Source organism: Hakea prostrata, chromosome 7, assembly GCF_041222555.1.
Source record: "Hakea prostrata isolate BN-2017 chromosome 7, UWA_Hpros_2, whole genome shotgun sequence".
Taxonomy (NCBI): domain Eukaryota; kingdom Viridiplantae; phylum Streptophyta; class Magnoliopsida; order Proteales; family Proteaceae; genus Hakea; species Hakea prostrata.
Window position 1 is genome coordinate 6,706,344 of NC_142606.1, and position 26,086 is coordinate 6,732,429.

The 26,086-nt window shown below is 40.5% G+C and overlaps 1 protein-coding gene across 4 annotated transcripts; it reads left to right on the forward strand.

Moving 5' to 3' along the window:
• The first annotated feature begins 3,633 nt into the window (after nucleotides 1–3,633).
• Nucleotides 3,634–5,707, forward strand: LOC149009308 (LRR receptor-like serine/threonine-protein kinase FEI 1). 4 transcript variants are annotated; one of them, XM_089162965.1, is made up of 5 exons: nucleotides 3,634–3,919; nucleotides 4,116–4,262; nucleotides 4,449–4,536; nucleotides 5,075–5,208; nucleotides 5,516–5,707. In XM_089162965.1, exons 3-5 carry the CDS (start codon nucleotides 4,500–4,502, stop codon nucleotides 5,675–5,677), a joined length of 333 nt encoding a protein of 110 aa, XP_089019091.1. In that variant the 5' UTR covers nucleotides 3,634–3,919; nucleotides 4,116–4,262; nucleotides 4,449–4,499; the 3' UTR covers nucleotides 5,678–5,707. The 4 variants fall into 4 exon arrangements, with proteins under 4 accessions (XP_089019091.1, XP_089019092.1, XP_089019090.1 ...); XM_089162966.1 differs by having other exon boundaries at nucleotides 4,116–4,223; XM_089162964.1 differs by having other exon boundaries at nucleotides 4,116–4,536.
• The last annotated feature ends 20,379 nt before the right edge of the window (nucleotides 5,708–26,086 follow it).

Sequence of the window (26,086 nt, forward strand, 5' to 3'; positions counted from 1 at the left end):
TTAAACTAACCCTTCTTTACCCAAAATAGATAGGGTGACCTGGCTAGGTTTGGGCTGGATTTCACACATTGGCTCGCATCTTAGATGTGCCGATTGTACGAGATTTCCATTGGTGGATTCCCACTAGTACAGACATCACAGATGTTCTTCTTCCCTATGAGGTATACGAGGTATGCATGACTCTATGGGATGACATTAACCGCTATACGCCCGGTGTGGTACCGCGATGCGTCCTTCAGCTCGGGTTATCACTCGTATCGTCGGGCGAAACATCCTTCCGAAGGCAGGGCACCATAGCAAGGTGTCAGCGATGGAGGCATTGGTTATCTATAGCATGTATACTGGAGTGCAGATTGATTTAGCATACATCATGCAGAATGTTATGATTGATCGGGTTGAGTTTCCTGGGGATAGGAACTTGGCTTTCAGTCGACTCTTGACTCGTGTTTTTGAGTACTTTGGCGTGGACTTGGAGCATACACCCATGATTCAGGGTCGAGACTTTGGTGAGAACATCGGCTCATGGTCGATCGGAAGATGGGGCTCCATGATGCCGTCAAATCAGAGGATGAGGATGACACTGATGATGCATCAGGAGATGATGACTCAGAGGATGATAGTACTGATGATGATGATGGTGGTGACGATGATGGGCATGGTGAGGATGATGATCAGGGTCATGATGATCAGGGTCATGAGGAGGCTTCGAGACATGAGGAGGTTCCCACTCCATGATTCACTGAGGTCGGAGGTCCATCTCATGCGGCTTCTGAGGCTCCAGATGTGGCTTCTCATCAGCCGTCCATTTACTCCATACTTGAGAGGATCGAGGCTCGACAGGAGAGGATAGAATTACACCTGTGCACCCTTGGTGAGAGGTTTGCACCACTGGAGGAGGAGTTTAGATCTAGGAGGGATCAGACAGATCGTCGGAGTCGATCACCTATATAGATAGTACTAGGAATTTTCTTTTATGCTATCTCGGATGTATCTCTTTTTCAGACTTGTAAAATTCTCCTATGTAATTAATGAAGATCAGTTATTTCGTTTATATTATTGTGTCTTATTCATGAATCGAATTGTGCTCCAATATTTTGGTTTCTAATCTAGGTTATCTATTATTCGCTTCTAAGAGTACTTGAGTCACTTTCGGATCTGTGACTCGAAATGTTCCATCACCGTGTCTGTGGTCGGGGTTCCAATTGATCTTGGGCTCTGATACCAATCTGTCACATCCACCCAGCCGGTACCCCATTTGGAATACCCGAGATGTGATCTACAGTCCAAGGACCAATGATCTGAGGTCCATGCCTCCCACATACACAGTAACATAATCATGAACAGTAATAATCAATGGTAAAAACAATTAGTACTAAACAATATGTATAAGATAGGATTAAATATATATCGAGTGCGGAAGATAGATAATGTCAGAATGTGGTCAAAATCATATCAGGGAGAGAAGGTGTGGTAGCCACTCTCTCAAAGCAGCGGAAAGTAAAAGTAGTTAAGTACATGTCCAAGTATTAAAGATAAATCCGAAAAGTTAATTAATTACAGGCCCAAGTATTCCGAAAATACACCAGGGGAATGGGGCACTAAGCTAGGGTTTCTTCTATACTAATAGTAGTCTCCTCAACAGTACGGATGAAGTAAACCCAACATTGCCGCTCCCGCACAACTGTGGGGCTAACCCTGGTGCAGATAGTAATCCTCCTCGGCTCCAATATACGGATCCTCACCGACGCCACTACCCGGAGGGTATTATGTGGAATCATAGTCCGCCTCAAAGGAGGTGCCATTCGTAGTCCTTGGTACCTGGAATATAATCTAAAAACATTTGCACAAAAAGGAATGAGTTCAAAGAACTCAGCAAGGCAGTTATTCCATAATTAGAAATCATACACATTCAGAACATAGTATAATGCAATGCGATATGGAACATATGATGCAAATATGAGTCTAACTCTATGAATGCTAGTCTCTAGGGTAGACATGCTTTAAGTCATAGCACCATACTTCTTTGGGTCGTCAGTCACTCTCCCATTTCCATATCTTGGGAATGCCTGGGGAAGATCGGTAAAGTCATCAAAAAAACCGAGGTAAGGGGATCGGTCACCGCTCTCTCACATCACCATTTGGTCAAATCTTTGGCGCATGTCACAAGTAAAGCCTAGCCCAATGCAATTCATCTACTCGATCGGTCAAGTCGGATTCAGATACGTCCATTCCTCGCCCCCGGCGATCCTTTCCGGTATCCTTCACACTAGAATCAGCGAAATCTCGGATTTCGGACTCATCAACCCTATTGGTCATCCACATATAGTAAACGGGAAGCTCTCACGTCCTCTCACGGATTGGCTACTGGTCTTGAGTGCCCGTGAGCCCAAGTCTATCCATATGCAACTCTACCAATAAATGGCCCCTTTCAGGTATCCATAGCATGGTTTATGTCACCTACCGGATTGGTTACCGGCCTAGAGCGCCCATCCAACCATACACTACCACAGGTTGTTCGGTCTCAATGCCCTTCCGATTCAGGTCTGACACAACAAGGATAAACCTAGCCAACCAACTAGACAGTCCTATGTATGTCATCCAATAACCCGGGAGAGTGTCGATAGGCACCATCGGAGAACATCCCATACTATTCCCTCCGATGCCTAAGAACAGAAGTGTCAATAGAACACTCCCCAATCCCAAGTCAATACGTAAGCAATCACATATTCAAGTTCATCATCTTTCATGCATCCAATACATCTTATCATAAAAGTTAAAACATGATATTGAAATGAATCATCATAGACATAAGTAAACAAGAATAGTAATGTAACATGACAAGAGTATAAAGATGTCATACTACTGTTCTACACATAAATAACAGTCTTATAAAGATTTAAAAGTAATCAAAAGGTTCCATTCATAAACAAGAACATAAATCATAAATTGGTGATCTATATGTTTATGGAGATAACCATCCTTACCTTGGGTTGAATTGATGATGAATTGAGAGTACCAAGAAATAGTCCAAAATAATTGTTAAGGCCCTAAACAAACATCAATAATAAGTTAGAGAAGGGATTAAGAAGATTGGATATCAATTGGATCAAAATGGCCAAGGTTCGCTGTCAGCAACAACTTTGGTCGATGGTATCGACCAAAAGGATCGACCAAAATTTCCTTCGGGACAGAATGATGGATTTTGGGTGTTTTCATCCTAAATTGGTTTTCCGGTGTTTGGATCAATCTGAAACTTGGGGGAACACTTAACAACAGTAGTAGGACACTATGGGGTTGTATGGTAATGATTCTGGCACACTTATTCTGTGCCATTTGCCCGTTTTGGCACAGAAGTGACCAGAATCTTGTATGGTAAACCGGTTCGAATTTTTTGTGCTGGTTCAGCAAATGTGTGCCGAACCAGGCTTTTGGCACACAAATTGGGTGTGTCAGAGAAGCTCTAAATTGGAGCTTCTCTGACACAGAAGCAATTCTGGTGAAGACGCGCGGGCACAAGTGTTGGTTGACGGTGATTAGGGACATCGACGTAATTCCACTCGACTTCATGAAAACCCCTAGTTCTAAGGTCTCTCGTCCCTCTGCACTCTCTCGTCTTTCTTGTCTCTCCCTGGTCTCTCTCATCTCTCTCTGGTCTCTCTCATCTCTCTCGATGACGATGTGGTGTCTCTCGACTCTCTCGACTCTCTCTCGTTTCTCTCGTAGCCATCGTCTCTCTCAAGCCCTAAGCAACCGTGAAAAGTTCTTTCTTGGTCTCTCTGCAACCGCTGTCTGTGTTACCATGGCACATGTTGGATGATTTTGTCACGATAAGAGCATCAAGTCGGGTTGGGTTTTGCGAGAAGAGGAGCCCTTGCATCTTGACTGCCCTCCTCCTTTGTCTCTCAACAATATCGCCCTGGTATGTTTTTCTCTACTTATTTTTTCCCCCAAGATTTTATCTTTGAATTGCAGTGAAATTAGGGTTACCCATTTGAGCTCTGATGTCCGTTTCATAGTTTCTTTGCATCTGTTTTTGGGTTTGATATTTGTGGATTCATCTCTTATGTTCTGCCTGGTTTCTGCTGTGTTTCGGCTCATATGTATGTATTTTTCAGATTAAAAACACTGCGACTATTCCAGTGAAGGAAAGGAACGGTATATGCTTGAGAAGATATTGGGGTTGGAGATCGAGCTTCTCACCAGCCAATTGATTTTCGATCGAAGTAAGCAAAAGCTAAATTAAAATTGCCCATTATTAAGTGGTATTTGCTAGCTGAAACTGTTTCCTAACATTTTCAGTGGCATCTTTAATTACTTGAACTCCTTACCCTGAACTACTGAAGTGCTTTTTCTGATTCTGTATTTTTTTTCTTTCTCTATTGACTTGCCTGGACTCTTCGTCTTACGCTTTCCTTTTATTTGTTTGTATCTACTGTGGCACCTTGAAGAAAAAGTCTTCTCCGCAGAGACTGCTATTCTGCCAATATGCCTGGGAAGCCATGGCTCACTTCTTGTTGCTGACTGCCATTTCAATGAGTAGGTTCTGTTTTAATTGTTTATAGAGTTGGGGCAAACCGTGTCCAGCCCTACCTGACCTTGTGTTAATTAAATTCAGTTTATATCTAATTTTCTTTATTAAAATGCATTTGATATTTTTAACTGAATGTTTTTTGAATCAAGTAAAGCTTGAAGTTATGAATAACCAGTAGATTAATCTACAATCTTAATAATGACAACAAATAGAGTATTGACAGATTCACCACATGGTTCTTCATGGTATACTAATGTTTCTGCTTGTCAAATTGGAAAAGGTTAGTAGATGAAACAGAGGAAGTAGATATATAGCAGGATATGACTTCAGCTATCTGGATTACATAATGACTATTTGGTGAAGATCATGTATAGGAATATCAGTCTATGTTTACCGGAGCTATGTACAATTATTATGCATGCTCAAAACCCCATCTTGAACTAAGTGACTAATTTGAGGATGAACTTTTAACTTGTTCTATTTTATCTAATTAGTGAATTGATTAACCTTGCTATTGACGGGATTTTACTGCTTGTGGATCAGAATATCTATACAGTGGACGGGCCACTGAGAAGTCAAATGTGTACAGCTTTGGAGTTCTCCTGTTGGAGCTTGTTTCTGGGAAGAGGCCTACTGACCCATCTTTTGTCAACAAGGGCTTAAATATTGTTGGCTGGGTGAGTTCTCCAATTTCATTTTTGTCTCTCACATCTCCTTCAGCTACAGAATTTTCTTTTGCCAAATAATTAGAGCCTCAAATCATCTTCTTTTATGGCTATTATGTTTCAAAATTTTCTTGTGAAAGTAAGATTAGCTATATTACCATTACCCGACCACCTGTTCGATGACTATAATTCATTTATTCAAAATTTTGTTGATTCCATGCACAAGGATTCTGTTTCTTTTTTTTCCCTGAATCACCAACATATTCCAGGTTTTGCAATTGTCTGTACTCTGTTAACATATTTGTAATTGAATATTCAGATGAATACCCTGGTCAGAGAAAAGCGTTTGGCCGACATAGTGGATAGAAGGTGTATTGATGCAGAGGTGGAGACCATACAAGTGGTACTTGATATTGCTGCAAGGTGCACCAGTGCAAATGCCAGTGATCGCCCTTCAATGAAACAGGTCTTGCCCCAGTGAGTCACATTCAGACTGCAATTGATAGAACAAGTTGCCATTTTTGGATTATCTCCTATTAGGTGTTTAACAAGCTTGGTGTCATCCATTTTGGAGGGTTGTGCTTGTGCCTATCTCTAGGGCTCTGTATAGTTACTATGTAATTCTTATGAAATGAGTATATGAAATGAGTATTGTAAGGATAGGATCCTGGATAGTTCAAACTTGGCAAATAAGGAAAACTACCATATTTTTTCAAGTTCCCTTCCTTCAACAGCTAATAATTGCCTTAAAACACAATCTGAAGACATCTGTTATATAACTTATTTTTAAATATTTTATATTTATATTTTTAATTATTTTATTAAAAAAATGTGCCCATTTTGGCACAGAAGTCATATATACCATACAAGATTCTGTGCCAAGTTAGGTCACAGAAACGTGCCCATTTGTGTCCAACCATACAAGATTACGGCAACGATTCTGTGCCAAATTTGCCCACTTCAGCATAGAAGCATAAAAAGTTGATTCTGTGCTGAAGTGGGAATTTTGGCACAGAATGGTTGCCATACAACCCCTATAAGTCAAGAAAATTACCCAATCCAATGGTCCAAACAAAAAGCCCCAATTTGAGCTAACAAGTTCAAGTGATAAACATTATGGCATGAGTTGGAATTGATTGCATTGATGAGGAATGGCATGTAATAGTTAGAGGAACTAATAGGAGTTCGATTGGAATCATATAGAAGTGATAAACATGAACATATCATGCCCTACAACTCAGTTTGGTACAAAATGACATGATGTTAATAGAAGAATAGAGGAATACATAAGCTAGGCATGAGGTGGAGGCATAGCATCAATGGATGGCTAAGAAACTCATAGGTTAATCATGTGTAGACACTTGGAGTGGTGGTTGCAAGGTTGCAGCACCATTTCCAATGTCTCACCAGCAAGAAAGGAAAAGAAAAGAGTAGAGAATGGTAGGGTAGAGAGTGGAATGGTGATTCATACCTTAGTGTGGAAGATGTAGACAAGAATCAATAGTAAACAATGAGTTTTTGATGAGGTGCCCTTCACATTAGCCAAGGAGGTGCCTTGGGAAGCTCTCCCCACGATTTCAGGTGAGAAAAATGATTGCACAAGGCTCAAGGCTCGAGGTCATAATAAATAGAATAGGAATATTCCATGGAATCTTTAACTTGGCAGACTGGGAAACTTTGGTCGATGGTATCGACCAAAATGTTTCTCAGCAGAAAAACAGGTTTAGTTCAGCAACTTCAAGTAGGGATTTGAAAGGCTATACAAGGTCAATTTGAGTGAGGTTTTCTTCCACAATTCAATCAAGAAGTCTAGTTTTGGGGAATACCTTCGGATTGTGCACTGGAGGTCAATAGGTACATCAACGAGATTAATTTTCTCCGATGCGCAGACTTTCCTTAAACACTGATAATGCATTTAAGCAAGGGGTATCATCATCAATGTCCATAGGCTCAGTCTCCGAATCATGATCATTAATCAGAATGGTCCATAGGTCTCTTCTACCACCGCTTCGGGTCTTCGAACCTGAATACAACAGTGGATCCGGGTTAGGGTTAGAGTTAGAATAGGGCTGGATATTACAACAACTCCTTGCTCGAACCAGTGCATTTTGAGAACTTCAAATCTCTTTTCTCTTCGTAAGTTTTCCTTTCAGCTAGAACTATGGGTAGGAAACTTGCAAAGAAGACTACTCCGCTTAAAAAGCCTAGCACTAGAACCTCTTCCAACTGAAAGGAAGTAGAATCAGAGGAGACCCCTTTGATGGTGAAGATAGTTCCCTTCTCCCTCTCCTTCACTTGACACAGCCACCAGTTCTGCTGGTGAGCCATAGTTATCACAACGTGAAGACGCTGCACTTGGTAGCTCTGTCGGAGAGGAAATGACCTCTGAGGCATTGACCAAGAACCCTTCTACCATCAATCATCCTTCCTTTGGTCCCAAGTCAGGGCCTTTTTTTACCCCATCCTTCTTCACCCCTCATCATGTCCAGTTGATGAAAACAGCTTTTAGGATTCCTGAGGAGTTTCCTGTGAGACTTCTAGGTCCTTATGAGAGGGCTTGTTTTCTGAGAGAGGGAGAAATCCCTCTCTATTTTGATTCTATATTGAGGGGTCTGAGACTTCCCCTCTATGCTTTCATTGTGCAAACTCTCAATTGAACCCAGGGATCTTGGCTCCGAATGGTTGGAGGTATCTGGTGGGTTTCATAGGATGTTGTAAACGTTTAGACATTGATTATAAGCTGAACGTCTTCGGGTGTGTTTCTTCCCTTAAAGCCCTAGAGAGAGAGAGAGGGACGGTACAGCTTTAGTAAGCAGGGTACCTTCACTCTTAAGCTTACAATTATGGAGGATGATACCCTCCCTAACAATTATAAGAGGTGGAGGGACAGGTACATTGCCTGCAAAGTTCCTCAAGAATGTGCACTTTCTGCTTGGCCTTACCTGTCCAGAAGCTCCATCAAGAAGATTAATGTTAAGCCTGCATTAAATGAGGAGCAGAAACGCTCTTATAAGCTTTTTGTTAAGGGAAGGGGCATCCCAGTTCATGGTAGAAAAGATGGACTTCGAAGCTCCTTTGTTGCTCTGCGTAGTTATGACTGGTGAGCCCCCTAGTCTCTTTCATTTCATGTATTTTTTTAGGAAGTTAATATGTTCTATCCTGTCTTGAATTGCTTTATGGAAAAGTTTTTCCATCTTTTTGGAGTTCCCAACATGTCTCTTTGATAGAGAAGCTCTTCTCCAATGCTCACGAGAGGCACGAGATCGCTCGCAAGGGAGGAGTGCGAGAAAACCAAAAGCTCTGAAGCCGGATCATCTACCCCACCCTCTGAACTTCCTAGACCTATTGTCAAAATCCCAATAAACTCTGAGTTGAAGACTCTTTAAGAAATTGCCTAAGAAGCGAGGGAGGAAGCTGATAAGGCATCGATTGAGAAAGACAAGGCTCCCATTTATACTTCTAGGAAAGTCAATCCTCAAGAGACTCCTTGGAGTGATGATGTGGCAACTAGGGAAAGTCGTAAGCATCCTGCGTCACCTCCTGTCACAAGAGGGAAGGAGAAGATGATCAAGGCAGTTGAATCTAGGAAGGATCCGAAGGGTATTCCCCTAATGGTCTCAGGGAAGTCTCTTCTTGGGATAACCATTGGGGAAAAGACCCCAAAGGACACCATTTCCAAAGCACCTGGGGTAGGCCCAACAACCAGGACCTCCGCTTCCAGGACCTCAAAAATGCCTGTAAAAGTTGCAACTATTAGAGTTCCTCCTACATCAGTAGTAGCAAAGCCAACAACAGCAACATCAGCACCAAAAGCACCAGCGACACCAGCACCAGCAGCAAAAGTAGCACCAGTACCAATTTCTCCTGCAGCCACCATGCCTAGGGGAGATGATGCCTCTGGCAGTCCAGCAATGCCCCCTTCATCCTACTAGGTCCCCCATTTGAAACTTTTCAAGGGGGCTAGGCTTATTGGAGAACCATCCAAGACCAGAGAATGGATGGAACATTTTGTGTCTGAAGAGGACAAGAGATACTGTGACCAGCTTGCCTTGACCTCTCTTACCTCCCAGGTTTCATAGTATCTTTGATTTTCCTCCTTATATAACTTGAGTATTTCTATTCCTCAAAGGTTGATGTTTTTGCTTCACAGGAGTATGTACTATTCTGTTAACCTTTTTGAAGGGCTGATTAGAAGAAGTAAATACCTAATCTACGAGGTCTCCAAGCTCACAAGGGACTTGGGGGAGCACCAGATCCAAGATGGGGCCCTACAATCCGATCATGAGAGGGTTTGTACAGAGTTGCAGAGGTTTACAAAGAAAGTAGGCACTCTGAAGGGGATAAATGAGAAGCTCAGTAAGAACTATGACCATTATATCAGTCACAGAGATGAGGCTATGAGTAAAAGGGAGGAAGCAGTGAAGGCTAGGGAAGCTCTTCTCCAAGAGAAACTAGAGGTGGATGCTGAAGTATTCAGGCTATCCACCCAATTGAAAGGGTTGTAGAATTCCCTGGATACACTTCCGAAGGAAAATGAAACTCAGACAACTTTATATTTAAAGCTAAAGTATGAGAAGCAAGCCTTACAAACTGAGTTGGACCATATGCATGAGGAGGTACGGAGGCTAACTGAAAAAGTTGTTGGCTATTGGAAGGAGGCCGTGGATGACTTCAGGAAATCGAATGAATATATAAATGAAGTGTTGGAGGCAGCTCTTCCAATCTTTGGAATGGGTTTGGATGAAGCCTTCAAGATCATGGTCGAGAGGCTACCTGAAGATATCCTGGAGAAAGTTTGCAAGGGGACCATTTTCAATGCTAACATCTGTAAAAGGCTGAGTGTTTTAATGTTTAGTTAGATGCAGCCTTCACAGGAAGTACCTGCCCCTCTCCAAATGATGAAGCCAAGTCTCTTCCACGTCAAGCTCCCCCTCCTCTTTTGCCTTCAATTATGGATCCAAGGACTCCCTATCCAAAGGTTAAAAGGTTCCCAGCATAGGTACTCTTCCCAAGAAGTGTACACAAATAAACCAAGAAATTACCAAGTAACTGACTAAGTGTGGCTTCTCAAGAGGAGTTCTCAAAGAACATGCCCTCCTTATGAAGAATACTATCAAAAAAGGTAAACACTTAGTGATTTGTACGAGTTGGCAATCCTTACTTGTTTTATGATGTGGCTCATTTATTGGTAGAATCTCCTTAGATGTATAGCATTCCATGCATGAGCAAGTTCTATGTCAGTCCCCATGTCCTTGAGTCTATAAGTTCCTGGTTGGAGCTCTTGCACCACAAGGTAGGGGCCCTCCCATCTAGGAGATAGCTTATTTCTTTCTTTTGGAACTGAGACATCAGCTTGTCGAAGGACTAGATCTCCCTTCCGAAAAGTCTTGTGGCGTACTCTAGAGTTGTAATATCTGGATACTTTCTTCTGATAAGCCACATTACGGTAGAATGCGACTTCTCAGACTTCATCAATGAACTTCAAGTTTACCTATAGCCCTTCCTCATTTGCTGCTTTGTCAAAGTGTGTTGACCTTAACGATCCTACTAACACTTCTACAGGGTCTAGTGCCATAGGACAATTTGAAGGGAGTTTCCCCCGTTGGTGTTCTTGATGAAGCCCTATAAGCCCAAAGGACGTGAGGTAGCTCTTCTACCCATTATTTGTGACTTTCCTCCAAACGCCTTTTGATGCCATCTAGTAAGGTATGATTGGTAACCTCCACTTGGCCATTGCATTGGGGATACGCCACTGCAGCCCTTCTAAAGTCAATGTGATAGGTTTGGCAAAACTCCTTGAACTAGGGTTATCAAACTGGGTTCCATTGTCTATTAGCAGTATTTTGGGTAAGCCAAATTTGTAGATGATTTTGCTCAGAGTGAACTTTTCCATCTGCTTTTCTATTATGGTTGTCACGGCTTCAGCTTCAACCCATTTGGTAAAGTAATCAATGGCAACAATCAGGAATTTTCTTCCCCCTGATTGTCACATCCCGCCCAAATACACCCAGCCTATACCCTATCTGGGTTACCCGGGGGAGTGATCCACAGCCCAAAAGATCAAGTTTATGAACGATCATATCCATTTAGCACAATAACATAATCAAAAGCAAGAACAAATCATTGTATTCTAATAAGTTAATAATAAAATTCAAGAAAATATCTCAGAAGGATCACTAAGAATATCAGAGTGCAGAAAACATGATACCAAATAAAAGGCAACTGTAGAGTATAGCGGAAATATACTCCACAACATATGCGGAAGGTAGATCGAAATCTAAGTAAAGCTCTAAGCTAATACAAGTAAAGTAAAAAATAAGTCTAGAAGAAACAAGAGAAATCTAATCCACATCTTCAGTCAGCTCTTCTTCATCTTCAGTCTTCATCTTCTTCACCTTGCGCTTCCTTATATGGACCATCATCATATTCCAAACCTACAGAGAAGTCTAACAACAGATATGGTACAAAAGGAGTGAGTTTCGAAAGAAACCCAGTAAGGCAGTTAAATCCATAATAACATAAATGGCAGGATTTCAAAGCAAAACATGAATGCAATATGGTATGAGACAAACAATGAATGTATGAATCTAACTCTAGGTATGCTAGTCTCTATTGGCAAACATGCTTTAAGTCATAGCACCATACTTCTTTGGGAAGGTCTCATCACACAACGCCGTTTGGTAGTGGGTCTGGCATCCCTCGAGACATTCCATGGCTGGGGTTAAGTCACCGCTCTCTCACATCACCATTGGTCTAAGTACTAGCGCATGTCAGGGTCAAAGCCTGCCCAAATGCAAGTCTCCTACTTAGTTACATCAAGTCAGATCCAGATACGTCCATTCCTCGCCCCTGGTGATCCTTTCCGGTATCCTTCACACTAGAGTCCTCATAGTCCCTAACTACGGACTCATCAACCCTATTGGTTATCCACATATGGGAAACCGGAAGCTCTCATGTCCCCTCAAGGGTTGGTTACCGGTCTGGAGCGCTCATGAGCCCAAGTCTATCCATATGCAACCCTACCAATAAATGGCCCTCACAATGTGATTCATGTCCTCTCACAGGTTGGTTACCGGTCTTGAGCGCCCATGAATCCCCATTGCTACCACGGGTCGTTCGATCTCAATACCCTTCCAAATCGGGTCTGATATAACGGGGTATTGTCACATCCACCCAGCCGGTACCCTACCTGGCATACCCGAGTGTGTGATCCACAGCCCTGAAGACCAAGTATCCAGGTAATCAGCCTCCCACATAGACAATAACATAATCATGAACAATAATAATCAATGTGCAAAAGATAAACAAAAGATCCAAATAAGGAAAGAGTAAATCATATATAATCAGAGTACGAAAGATAATCAGAATGTCAAATCAATAAAGTAAAGTGAGGCGGAATCCCACTCTACAACCAACAGAAAAGTAGTACTAAAAGAAAAGGAAAAGGAATGAAAACTAATCCCAATAGCAGGTACAATAAGTAACTAAATTGATCTCAATCGATCTCAATCTTATAGACGACATCTCTATAAGTATAAATCTCAAAAATGACGCAAGGGCGCTTCCACTCTATGGTCGGACAAGCATTGTACACAGCATAACCACCCGCAGAATCTTCAGTGTAATTGTCGTAACCGCAATCACCTTCCTGGAGATATGCCTCTTCTCCTTGTGCTTCTTCATACGAGCAATCATGATACTCAAAACCTGTAGAGTAGTCTAACAAAACATTGCACAAAAGGAATGAGTTTCAAAGAAACTCAGTAAGGCAGTTAATCCATAAGAACATAAATGGTAGGATTTCAAAGCAAAGTAAAATGCTATATGATATGAAACACATGATGCAATATGATTCTAACTCTATGTATGCTGGTCTCTATTGGCAGACATGCTTGAAGTCATAGCACCGTACTTCTTTAGGAAGGTCTCATCACACAACATCTTTTGGTAGTGGGTCCGGCATCCCTCGAGACATTCCATGGCTGGGGATTAAGTCACCACTCTCTCACATCACCATTGGTCTAAGTATCGGCGCATGTCAGGGTCAAAACCTAGCCAAATGCAAGTCTCCTACTCAGTTACATCAAGTCAGATTCAGATACGTCCATTCCTCGCCCCTGGCGATCCTTTCCGGTATCCTTCACACTAGAGTCCTCATAGTCCCTGACTACGGACTCATCAACCCTATAGGTCATCCACATATGGTAAACGGGAAGCTCTCACGTCCCCTCACGGGTTGGTTACCGGTCTTGAGCGCCCGTGAGCCCAAGTCTAACCATATGCAACCCTACCGATAAATGGTCCCCACAATGTGATTCCTGTCTTCTCACGGATTGGTTACCGGTCTTGAGCGCCCATGAATCCCCATTGCTACCACAGGTCGTTCGGTCTCAATACCCCTCCGATTAGGGTCTGACATAACGGGACATCCTAGCCAAACACCACTAGACTGTCCTAAATATGTCATTCAATAGTTTAGGGAGGTGTCCAAAGGGCATCTCCGGAAACATCCCATTATATTCCCGTAGTAGTCCAAGGACAAAAGTGTCAAAAGGACACCTCCCCTTTCCAAACCATACTTAATCATACACAAACATGAATCCATAACATCACATATATAGTAACTTCATATATGGAAAGAAATCAATAACAACATATATCTTGCGTATAATTAATAAGTAAATCATACATGAATCATAAACAAGTAATGCTACTGAAATCAAGATAGTACAACAGTAGTATAACATTGTAAGAATCTAATTAAAGAAATAAACTAACAAGATTCAAATATAGAAACTAAGATATGCAATCTATGTAGTTAAGGAAGTAACCATCCTTACCTTTTATAACTCGCAAAAGAATCTTAGGGAATCAAGTAAGATCTTGACAAAACTTGAGAAGAAGGTCCTAAACAAGTGTATACAACATATAGGAAAGATTCCTAGAAGGAAAGATATCAAAACATCCAAAACAGACCAAATATGGAGTTGCTGTACTCATTGGTCGATTGACTTGGTCTACTACCTCAGTCAACCAATGAGTCGACCAACTGAGACAGTGGCCTTCAAAAATCAGAATTTTGAGAATAAAGAACCGAATTTGGTGGTTCAAAATGGTACTAAACAAGGGGTAAACTACAATGGCAGCATCCTAGTATATAGAGAACTTCAAAACACTAATCGAGTCAAGTTTTCAAGTTACAAATTGGGAAACAAAAGTTACCATAATTAGATCAATCATGGTTCTAGAAGAAAGAACATGGTATGATCAAGGAGAAAGAACTAGAGATTGATAGGTTATAGATCTTGTAAAGAAAACACAGCGATTGACTACCAATATGATCAATAAAATAGATCTAAGAAGATCAAAATTTAAATCAAAAGATGAACGAAGACAAGATCATGATTTAGATCATGATTCCTTCAAAAGCTTGCAATGATCATGATTAAGATCATTGCTTTAGCCATTAATCCTTAGGAAATCATGAGAGATACGTAAAGAGATGTTTGCAACAGAGAATGCAACATCTTCTCTACTGTCTCAACCTATAAAGGAAAGAAAATCAAAGATGGAGAAGAAGAAGAGAGTGTAGACATACCTTTTGATGCAAGAGGAAGAAGATTACTTGAGTTCTTGCGAGGGATCAACCAAGGATGCAAGGAAGATGTCTTGCAGAGGTCTCTGGTATGTTCCAAAGAGTTTGGAGACAGCAAATACAAAGTAGACTCGAGATTGAACTTAAATAGAGCAAGCAAAACCTAATTAGCAAAAACAAAACCTATTGGTCGATTGGATTGGTCGACTGGTCCAGTCGACCAATCAGAACAGCAAGACCAAAACAGGGAAATGAAGGCTCAAATCAAATCCAAACATCAAGAGGTTTTGCACACACACCAAGTGGCTTACCTAGGGTAGAAATGCCTTCGAACCATGACAGAGAGCACTCCAAGTCCATCAACTAATCCGATCTTCATCAGGATACAGTTTCCATAAATGGAACACTGACATCAACACTCATGGATTCAAAGCCAATCACCAAGTCTTCCACTGGGATGGCCCATAGCTGACTTCTTGCTTTACTTCGAGTTGTCGGACCTACAAACAACAAGGTTTCCAGGTCAAGGTTAGGGCTGGGTTTCACAGGTATTCCTGGCCAAACACTTCTAGACAGCCCTAAGTATGACAACCAACAATTCAGGAAGGTGTCAATGGGCATCTTCGGAGAACATCCTATACTATTCCCTCCAATGTCCAAGGACAGAAGTGTCAAAAGGACACCTCTCCTTCCCGAACCATACTTAATCAATCACAATCACAAATCAATCATATCATACACGTTTACAGTATATAGAAAATATACCATAATAAGATCCATCTCATATACAGTTGACAAATAAAGACATTCATAAACTAAAGAATACAAGTAAATAAAGCTACTGTAATTAAAGTAAGTGCAACAGTAGTATATCCATAAAAGAATCTATTTATGGTAACAAATCCAAAAGATTCTAATATAGAAACTAAAATCACACAATCTATGCTATTATAGAAGTAACCATCCTTACCTTATATAACTTGAAGAGAATCTTCAAGGATCAAGGAGAATCTTCCCAAACTAGGCATGAAGGTCCTAAACAAGTATATATATCATATTAGGAAAGAAACCTAGAAGGTAAGAGATCAAATCATCCAAAACAGACCAAATATGTCACACCCCACCCAGCCGGATCCGGTCATACCCGAATGCTCGTGGGGGTGATACACCGCAAGATCTAGGTTCAGTGACAAATCCATACAAAACATGATATAGCATAATTAAATGGACAAGAATAAATCAAGTTCAAGTAATAAATTATCAAAATCGAAATAATGGTTACAGTCATCCATTACTTCAAAATAAAAGGTATAACATCAAAGTTTTGAAAAGAAAAGAGAGTAGTTTTATTCGCAGCGGAAAAATAAACTAAACTTGTTCTCTAATGGAATCCAATCCAAAAGAACAGTCTTGATACTAGCATAAAGCTCCATGTGCGTCCACTTCTTCTTCGATCACTCCTTCAAGAAGACATATTGGTAACGCATCCTCCATTTGGAAGAAGTCCTCATAACCTGCAGCATAATCTAATAGAAAAAAAAACATATAAAAGGAATGAGTTCAACAGAACTCAGTGAGGTCAACTCAACATCATATCACACATTCATTCTCAAGATTCCACACCACACATATAACATGAATATCAATAATGTAATTAATGACAATGATATGATATGTGAATGATTATGCTCCTAACTCTATCATGAAGTCTCTATGGTAGACACGCATTAAGTCACACACCAGTCTTCTTTGGGCGGTCTCATCACTCTTCCCTCACGGCTCTGATGCACGTCTGTTGGGTTCTCCGTGGTTATTGTGTAAAGTCCTGTCAAGCCATGGTTGGGGATTAGGTCACCACTCTCTCACATCACCATTGGTATAAGATCTGGCGCGTGTCAAGGATAATCCTAGGCCAATGCAAAGTCATATGGTCTCGTACTACATATAGTCTGGATATTTCCCCTCACGCCTAGTGCTCTGTTGGTTCAATACCTTCCCACCTATGAATGGAATCCTCAATGGAGGCATCTGTTGGACCCCATTCATTAACCCAGTGGTCATCCACATATAATGGACAGGATGATCTCCATGTCCTCTCACGGGTCATTTCACCGGTCTTGAGCGTCCATGAGCCCTTATCTATTATATACAACCCTACCTCTCTATGATGATAGTGGGCATGCTTGACATACAGGACCCAACCACTAACATCACGGGTTAACCGGCTTCAATACCCCTGCCGAAAGGGTAGTAGTACTCATGAGGTCACCTAACCAAACACTTCTAGACATGCCCTAAATATGTAAATTAATAATCGGGAAAGAGCCAAGGGCACCATAGGAATGCGTCCCATACCGCCTCCTTTGGTATCCTATGGCAGAAATGCCCAAAGGGCATTCCCCATTCCCAACCACAATATAAGCAATCATATAATATCACTAGGGCAATGGGTGAACCCACAACCCTAGTAGAAAATACAAGGTAGAAGAAATAATAATATTTCTCCTCTCATACAATCACATTCTATTTCATAACAACAATAATAGATTTCAAAGCAAGGAGCAACATCAGAAGTAATAATAAACATAAATTATAGCAATTCATATTTAACAAAAGACATAAAATAACCACAAGATAATACTAAAGCAATACAAGATATCAATAATGAAAAGTAACTAACATCATTACACATGTAATATAAAGTTAAGTATATTCCTCACCTTTTACTTTGTTCCTCCTCCAAATCCAAGAATCCACTCCCACAAATTAGTGATTAAAGATATATTAACCTATTTATGTAAAAGAAATAATTATCACAAATTAGAGCCCATTTGGATTTCAAAGGATATCCTAAAATCTTCCCACAAAAACCCAAATCTGAAAACTAGGTTAAAAAGGGTAGTTCTCAACTTCACTAGTGAATGGTCACTAATTTGCCACCAACTCGAAGTTTATAATGAAGCAAAACTTTGGGAAAATCTAATTGGAAACAAAAGGATCCTACGGGTACCTTCAATTTTATTAAATTTGACCCATCTCAAAAAGCCCCAAATTTGACTCTCATAAATCACAGGTGTGTGACCCGGGGATTCAAATTCTAAAATCTTTTGCAAGGAGATAAACCAATACTCCCAAACTCAAGGGAAACATTAATATAAGAAAATATAAGCATCTAGGGTACCTATCATTATTCCCTTTCATAGATCCGATCCCTCAATAGAAGAGAAAAGATATTACTTCCACAAACTACGAAGGAACATTAAAATAATAAAGGAAAGCATCCAAGATACCTAATAACCTTCCCTTTCAAGATTCCTCAAAAGGAAAGGAGAGAAAATACTCACAAAATTGTGAGTAAGAGAAGGATTAAAGAAAACTAACATTTCTTAATGATTTTGCGAAGATTCGGATCCTAAAAACTTTCGGAAGGATGGAAATCGCTCCTCTCCTTCGTTTCTCCTTTTCTCCTTTTCTCCAAAGTCTCCGCCTCTTTCTAGCCTCCAAAAATGTGTTTACGGATGAGATAAAACATAAATAGGGTTTAAAAATCCGAATTTTCAATTTTGCCCCTAAACAGAAAATAGGGTGGGGGTTGGTTCACCCAAACAGCCCAAACTTCTAGTCCATGGTTGGACCCCCAAACAAACTCCGATTTTGATGATTTTTGGCTCGTTGGAAAGGTCTTTCGACGATCTTCGATTTGATATCTTATTTGCGTCAATCGGATTCTCCATCACTAATCTACAGATATTCCAAAACTACCATTTTTACACTATCGAGACTAATCTTCTCTCTTCACTTAAACTCTAGGAGAGTTTTTGAGTCATTATAAGGGTCATCTACCAACATTGGTTTAATTTCCAATCCTTCAGGCTCGAATTGAATGGTCCACAATTGTCGCCGAATCAAGGCCCAGGTTCTCGGTCTTAAAACCACGGGTTAAAGGGGTAGAAATCTGGGGGATTTCACAAAATATGAGGTTGCTGTCCTCATTGATCGATTGATTGGTCTATTGACCCAGTCGACCAACAGGGTCAGTGACAGACAAAATCAGGGATTTCTGATCCGAAATCCGAATTTTGTGATTCGAATCGCCACCAAACAAGAAAGGAATTATCGTGATAGTATTCTAGTGCTAAGGAACAAGCCTAACACTTTCATTGATCAAAAATCTAAAGACACAAATAAGGAAACAAAAGTTACCATAAATGTATCAGTCATGGTTCTTGGAGAAAGCATGGTATGATCAAGAAGAAAGAACTAGAGATTGATAGGTTACAACTCTTGTAAAGAAAACATAGCGATTGACTAATATGATCAATAAAACAGATCTAAGTAGATCAGAATTTGAATCAAAAGATGAACGAAGACAAGATCATGATTTAGATCATGATTCCTTCAAAAGCTTGCAATGATCATGATAAAGATCATTGCATTAGCCATTAATCCTTAGGAAATCATGAGAGATGAGTAGAGGGATGCTTGCAACAGAGAATGCAACATCTTCTCTACTGTCTCAGCCCAAAAAGGAAAGAAAATCAGAGATGGAGAAGAAGAAGAGAATGTAGACATACCTTTGATGCAAGACGAAGAAGATTACTTGAGTTCTTGCAAGAAATCAACCAAGGATGCAAGGAAATTGACTAGAATGGAGCTCTGACTCTTTCCAGAGGCTTAGGAGGCAAAGGAGACGAAGTAATCCCAAGATTGGACTTAAATAGAGCAAGAAAAGATCTAAATCCGCAAAACAGATCTCATTGGTCGATTGATTGGTCTATTGGCCCCAATCGACCAATCAGTCGACCAATGGAGACAGCAAGGTACAGAATGCATTGTTTTGGTCATAACTTCTTCGTTTGAAGTCCGATTGATCCAAAATTCGAAAGGGAACTTCACACAAACATATTAAGACTATATAGCATGAATTTGACATCATCCATGATCCAAAAATCAGTACTTTATAAATTGGGAACATGAGTTTCTAAATTGGAAACAACATGGTTCTCATAGCAAACTCACCATGGATTCAAGGGAAGAATTAGAGAGAACAAGGCTTCACTCTAATGGAATATCAAGAACATATTAGAGGCAAGAATAACTAAATAGAAAATCAAAAGAATACTAATCCTAGAATGAGAGGAATCAAAAATAGAAACTTACTAGAATGCTTATATCAATGGTCAGCATAGAAGGCTATAATGGCTACAAAGAAAGGGGGATTGATTCAAGGATATGAAATACATTAGAACAGTAGTAAAGGCTTAGATCAAACATGTTAAACATCAATTAGAAAAGAAGCTACAGTAGAATGATCATGCTGTCCAAAACTCGATCAAAATCAATGAAGAATTGAAGAGATTCACCATGTGGTTTCAAGGAATGCATAGAGTGATTGGGAGTTCACTCTAAGACATAAGGAGATTAGATAATAGGTAGTTATAGTAGTGTAACACCTTCTCCACAATCAAAACATCAACATAGAACAATAAGAAGAAGAAAAGAGAGAAGAAGGAGATAGAACACTGAAATCAAGGTCTATCTTCAAGGTGTAACATTAAACTAACATTTCTTTACCCAAAACAGATAGGGTGTCCTAGCTAGGTTTGGACTGGATTTCACACTGATACAGGTGGAAATAGTCCCAAAAGATTCATTCCCAATCTGGCAAAAGGTATTGGGCTTAAAATTGAGACTAAGGGAACTATAAGGGCTCTTTGTACTAATGAGTGAAGTTGGCAGGGTTCGCAATGGCCAATGTAATCCTGCGCATGTTTCACCACGGTAGGCCAAAAGATCCCCTACCTTAAGATTTTAAAGGCTAGTGCTCTTGTGCCCATGTGAGCTCCACATATCCCTTCATGACTTTTGGTAAAGCTTATTGAGCCACCTGCAAGGCCTACACATTTTAGTAATGGCCCCTCTACAGATTGTTTGTATAAAGCTCCCTCTATCAGAATAAACTTTGATGCTCTTCTCTTAACGATGCAAGCACAAGCTTGATCTTCTAGAAGTTGGTCATACTGTAAGTAAGCAACCAGCTCATCCATCCAGGAAGGTTCTGCCTCTTTAATCTCCATCATCTCCCAAGCATCAATACTTGGTTCGTGAAGGATTTTCTAGTAAATTGAGGCTACTATATTCTCAACACCTGCCAAAGCTAATTTGGCTAGGAGGTCAGCATTTGCATTCTCCTCCCTAGGGATTTGAATAAATTCGCATTGAGTGAAGTTGGTTTTTAAACCATTTGCCTTAGCAAGGTATTGCGCCATCTTCTCTTCTCTGGCTTCATAGACACCATTGACCTGGCTCACTATCAATTGTGAGTCATTGTGTATCTATAGGCACTTGACACATTAAGAGTTGGCCAAACAGAGTCCTGTTAGTGATGCTTCATACTTTGCTACATTGTCTGTGGCTGGGAAGGTGAAGCGTAGGCCATAGTTGATAACAAAGTCATTGGGACTTTGTAGCACAAGGCCTGCTCCACTTCCCACAGCGTTGCTGGCCCCATCAACAAAGAGAACCCAAGTCTCCTTGAGTGTGTCCTGATCTTCCCGAGTATTCCATCCAATGGTAGATTCGACCACAAAGTCCGCCAGTGCTTGCCCCTTTATGGCAGTCCTTGGTTGAAAGTCAACCTGATGTTTACTCAGCTCAATTGCCCAAGTGACCATTCTTTCTACTAGATCCGAATGATGAAGGATCTTTTTAAGGGGGCATTGGTGAGAATTGTTATAGGATGAGCTTGGAAGTAAGGCCTTAGTTTCCTGATGGATATCATTACCGCTAAGGAGAGCTTCTCTACTTATAGGGTATCTGGTCTCAGCATCCAAGAGAACATGAGAGACATAGTAAATAGGCTTCTGGATGCTTTTTTCTTCTTGTACTAATATTGAACTCACGGCCTTAGAAGATGTAGCAAGATACATAAGAAATTATTTTCTAGGAGTTGGACAGATAAGAATAGGAGAAGAGCCTAATTTCAGTTTCAAGTCTTCGAAAGCTCTCTGACATTCTTCAGTCCACATCAGCTCTGAAGTGGCATTGAGAGTTTTTACTGCTGTGAAGAAAATTTGGCGGCGCTCCCCCATTTTGCTAAGAAGCGACCTCAAGGCGAGAACCCTTCTAGTCGTGCCTTTGGATTTCTTTTATGGTGCGAGGTGGCTCCATTTCTAAGATGGCCTGAATCTTTTTGGGGTTCGCTTCAATGCCTCTCTGTGAAACCATGAAGCCTAGGACTTCCTGGAGGATACTCCAAAAGCACACTTCTCAGGGTTTAGACGCATCTTGTGTTCTCGAAGAACATTGAAGACCTCTAACAAGTCACTAAGGTGGTCCTTCTGTTGAATACTCTTGACCAACATAGTGGGTCTTGACACAAATATGCCAATGGTAAAGAGTAAAGAAATGAAAAATAGACAGTTGGGTGAAGAGTATCTGCACTAATTAAGAGTCTTTTTTTTTTGGTAGAACACTAATTAAGAGTCCATGGATGCTCTAATTAAGACTCCACAGACCTGTTAGTTTGATCGTTGTGGGCTTTTCCGTGAGAGGTTTACAGTAAACGGACAACCGTATATTTTGATGCAAAATCAAGAAGGCGCACGTTTAACGTTTAATTTCAAAAAAGATTCTATACAAGATAACCAAAGTCTCTCTTAGCACCTTGACATTATAAGTATAACCCGATTTTTATCCCCTCTTGTTTCAATATCCTCCAGTTTCATCAGTAAATCGTTAGATGGTTGACAGATGTCTTATTCTTATTCAAGGGTCAAGAATTTTCTAATTAACCACTTTCCTCTCATACCTTCAACCTATTTTTTCTCTTCACACGGCTGTGACCTCTTTCTTTGGCTCCAGCAGAAGCAACCTCACCACCACCGCATGGATGATCATGGAAGAAGAACAAACACCTACATGATTTTATTCTTCTTCTTCTTCTTGTGTTTTGGATAGTTCGAATAAAGATGGAATGACAAAGAAGAGGAGTTGATTCTTAAGCTAAAGAAAATCCCTCAATAGAAAAGTGAAAACCAGAGGAATAAATTTAAGTTTCAAACACAATCAGCTCTGCAATTTCATCCAAGGAACTACAAATTGAAAAATCCTTGAGGAATCTATCTCCTTACCCCCAATTACATTATTCAAAAAAAGAAAATAATAAAAAAGTGTTGGAATTTCTTCATTTTCATCGGTTTCTTGAAATATCCCAATCTGGTTGTTTCTAGTTTAGTTTCTCCATCGAACTCTCTGTCACATATGGAACTTGTAGTCGTAAGGTAATGGGCATAGATCTTGCTCTCAATGTTGTGAAAAAACTAGTAATGAACATTTATGGAAAATTAGTTTAGGAAGCAACAGAAAAACGGTTCTGACCTGAGAACTTTTTTTCAGAAATGAAAATTTTGAGACTTTAGGGCAAAGCTGGGATGTTGGAAGAAGGGAATAGGAAAGGTTTTGGAAACAGTTTCACTGTCACGATGAGAGAAAGACGATGAAGGAATCTATAGCCGAAGGCTAAAGAGAGTGGGAAATGAAATAGCAGGTGAGGCCGGTGCCGCCGGAACCGAAGAAGGAGAAGGTAAAAGAAAGAAGAGCCAAAAGAGGAGGAAACCATGGTTAAGGATTGGAAAACTATTGGCCCTAGATAAGAATAAAACACTTGTCAATCATCCAATGGTGCACTGGATGAAACTGGAGAATATTGAAACTAGAGCTAATAAAAATCCAGTATAACCACGGATTTTTATCACCTCTTGTTCTGACATGGTACAATTTCCTCATGTGAGTCGTTGGATTGGTGACATGTGTGACTTTATAATCCTAAGGTAATAATTCAACAGCAGGTAACCCACCATTAACCCCGGTTAATTTTCCTTCAACTGTCTCCCAACCTTTCCAAAATTCTCTGTCATTGTCTTCGACTCTAGCGCCGATTAAACCATCGTCGTATATTTTCTCTCTTCTCTTCACTCCTTGTACATTAATCTTCTCTCAAAATCCCAACCAACCTCGTGTGAATTCCTCCCTTCAAATTGACTTCCCTACCTCACCTGCAACTAGTTTATAAATCCCAACAGCAACTCTCTTCTTGGCCTCCCTAAAACTCTGTTGTTCGGTTTCATTTAAATTTGAGATCGGTACAGGTTTTAGAGAACAATTTTTATTTTCAATGACTTGTTATGAAATCAAATTTGGAGGCTGATCTTTCCTTCAAGCTTCAAATCAGAAGCTTCTTCGCCTTTATTTTGGGATCCATTATTTTAAATCTAAATATTTCTAGCGGTGAGAGTTCTAATATCAAGATCTTCATGAGTTTGCATTGCCAGGTTAGGCTTAGAGAAATTAATTGAATGATCAAGAATCCTGAGAAATCTGTAGTCATATGCTGTAGATTATCATCGTCTCTGCAAATTATAAGGATCAAATATATCAATACACTCTATGTGCTGGAGCAGAAACAAATCACCTCGTCGTTTCCGGTAAAATGCTGATGGAGGAGGCGATTACTTCTAGCAAAGATTACAGAGGCGAACGATCCATTGTACAGAGACAATGATAAATGAGATCAACGGCGACGCATAAAGATCTATAATGTGAAATTGCAGTGACTAGGCGAACTGATGAGAAACAAATCTTGTTGGAGTTGTTTTATGAGGAGGAGAAGATTGGAGACATGCTAGGTAGAGCTGATTCCGTCGACGGTGTTGGTGACGAAACCGTCATGTTCCGTACGAGTATGAGACGTGCCCTTGCCGGAGCCGAAGCCAAGGAGAGACAGTGCCCTTGCCGGAGGCGAAGCCAAGGAGAGACGACACCAAGGAGCGACGGTGCTCTTGCCGGAGCCGGAGCCGAAACCAAGGAGAGACGGAAGTTAGGCTTTGAACTTTTGAGAGAAGACGATGGGTTAAATGGGTTAGGGTTAAATGAGAAATTAAAAAAAAAACATTATAATAGGTGATAAATTACTGACCACTTCAGAACAGGAGGTGATAAAAATCCATCATGTACCTCACTATGAAAGTACAATCTAACTTGTGACCCTGGCATGTGCCTAAGATTCCATTTTTGGACGGTTATGAATTTGAAATGTTTAGTTCCTTTATCCATTGGATACAAGATTGCACCATATTCTCAATACTCCTCTATCATACATTTAGAATTTAGAAAGCATGTTCACTTTTCAGCACTAACAAAATCAAACAAAGGTAAGTGCTTCTAAAATTTATAATGCAAAAGTGTAGTAGGAGATCCACGCTCTTCTTTCTGTTTTTCTATGCCTGGGATAGGGAGATCCCACCTCCTCCGCCAAGTGCGTGTTTCTATCCTGAATTTGTGTGTATTCTTCCATCTTTTTTCTGAGTCTGCTGTTGTTTGTTTCTTTTTGTTTTCTGGTATGGAGCAACACACTCCATTGCTACTGCCTCCTTCTGAGCATGATCCTTGCCCTTCATGAAAACCTGGAGAAGCTGATGATGATGGTTACATTTCTTTGGAAGATCTCCCTTCTGAGGACAATATAGAAATTGATCCTGAGTGCACATTGGTAGGAAAAATTCTTGAGGGAAGACCTTTTAGAGTACAAGCAATCACTAAAGCTCTAGTCGAGCTTGGAGCCTCCTGCATAAAGTGAAAGAAGAGCGATTAGGCTCTCAATTATTTATCTTTACATTTGAACACCTTATTGATGTTGAGAATGTATTGGAGGGATCACCATGGTCGGTTTCAGGTAATCTTATGGTTTTAAAATACTGGAATGCTGAGGAGAAATGGGACTTCAACAAGCAAGAATTTTGGATTCATCTTAATGGTATACCGAAGGAAATAATCAAGTTAGAGGTTGGCAAACAGCTGGCTGCTAAAGTTGGGGAGCCTATGAAGGTTTTGCTCTTACATGAAACTAGAGATGGTATGAAGAAACCTTTCATAAGAAGTGTGGTTGAAATTGATATCAACAGAAGCTTAGAAGAGAAATCGAATTTGAGGAAGAGAAATGGAGATACCATTCTTGTGACCGTGAGCTATGAGGAGACTCCCTACATTTTGCTACCACCGTGGAATCTTGGGGCACAGATAACAAATGTGAGGAGATCTTTCAAGAGAAGAGGAAGCATCGAGTTAGTCATAAGTGTAGGAATGAATCTTTTTGCTCTCAATTTCCTCCCCCCCCCCCCACCCATACACAAAGAAACATTAGAGCTTTTATGCCAAATCGGCGTATGCTAGAAGAGGCAGAGGTTCTTATGATTAACTTCCTCCAAGTTATGCATCCCAACCACCCCCTTCTTCTCG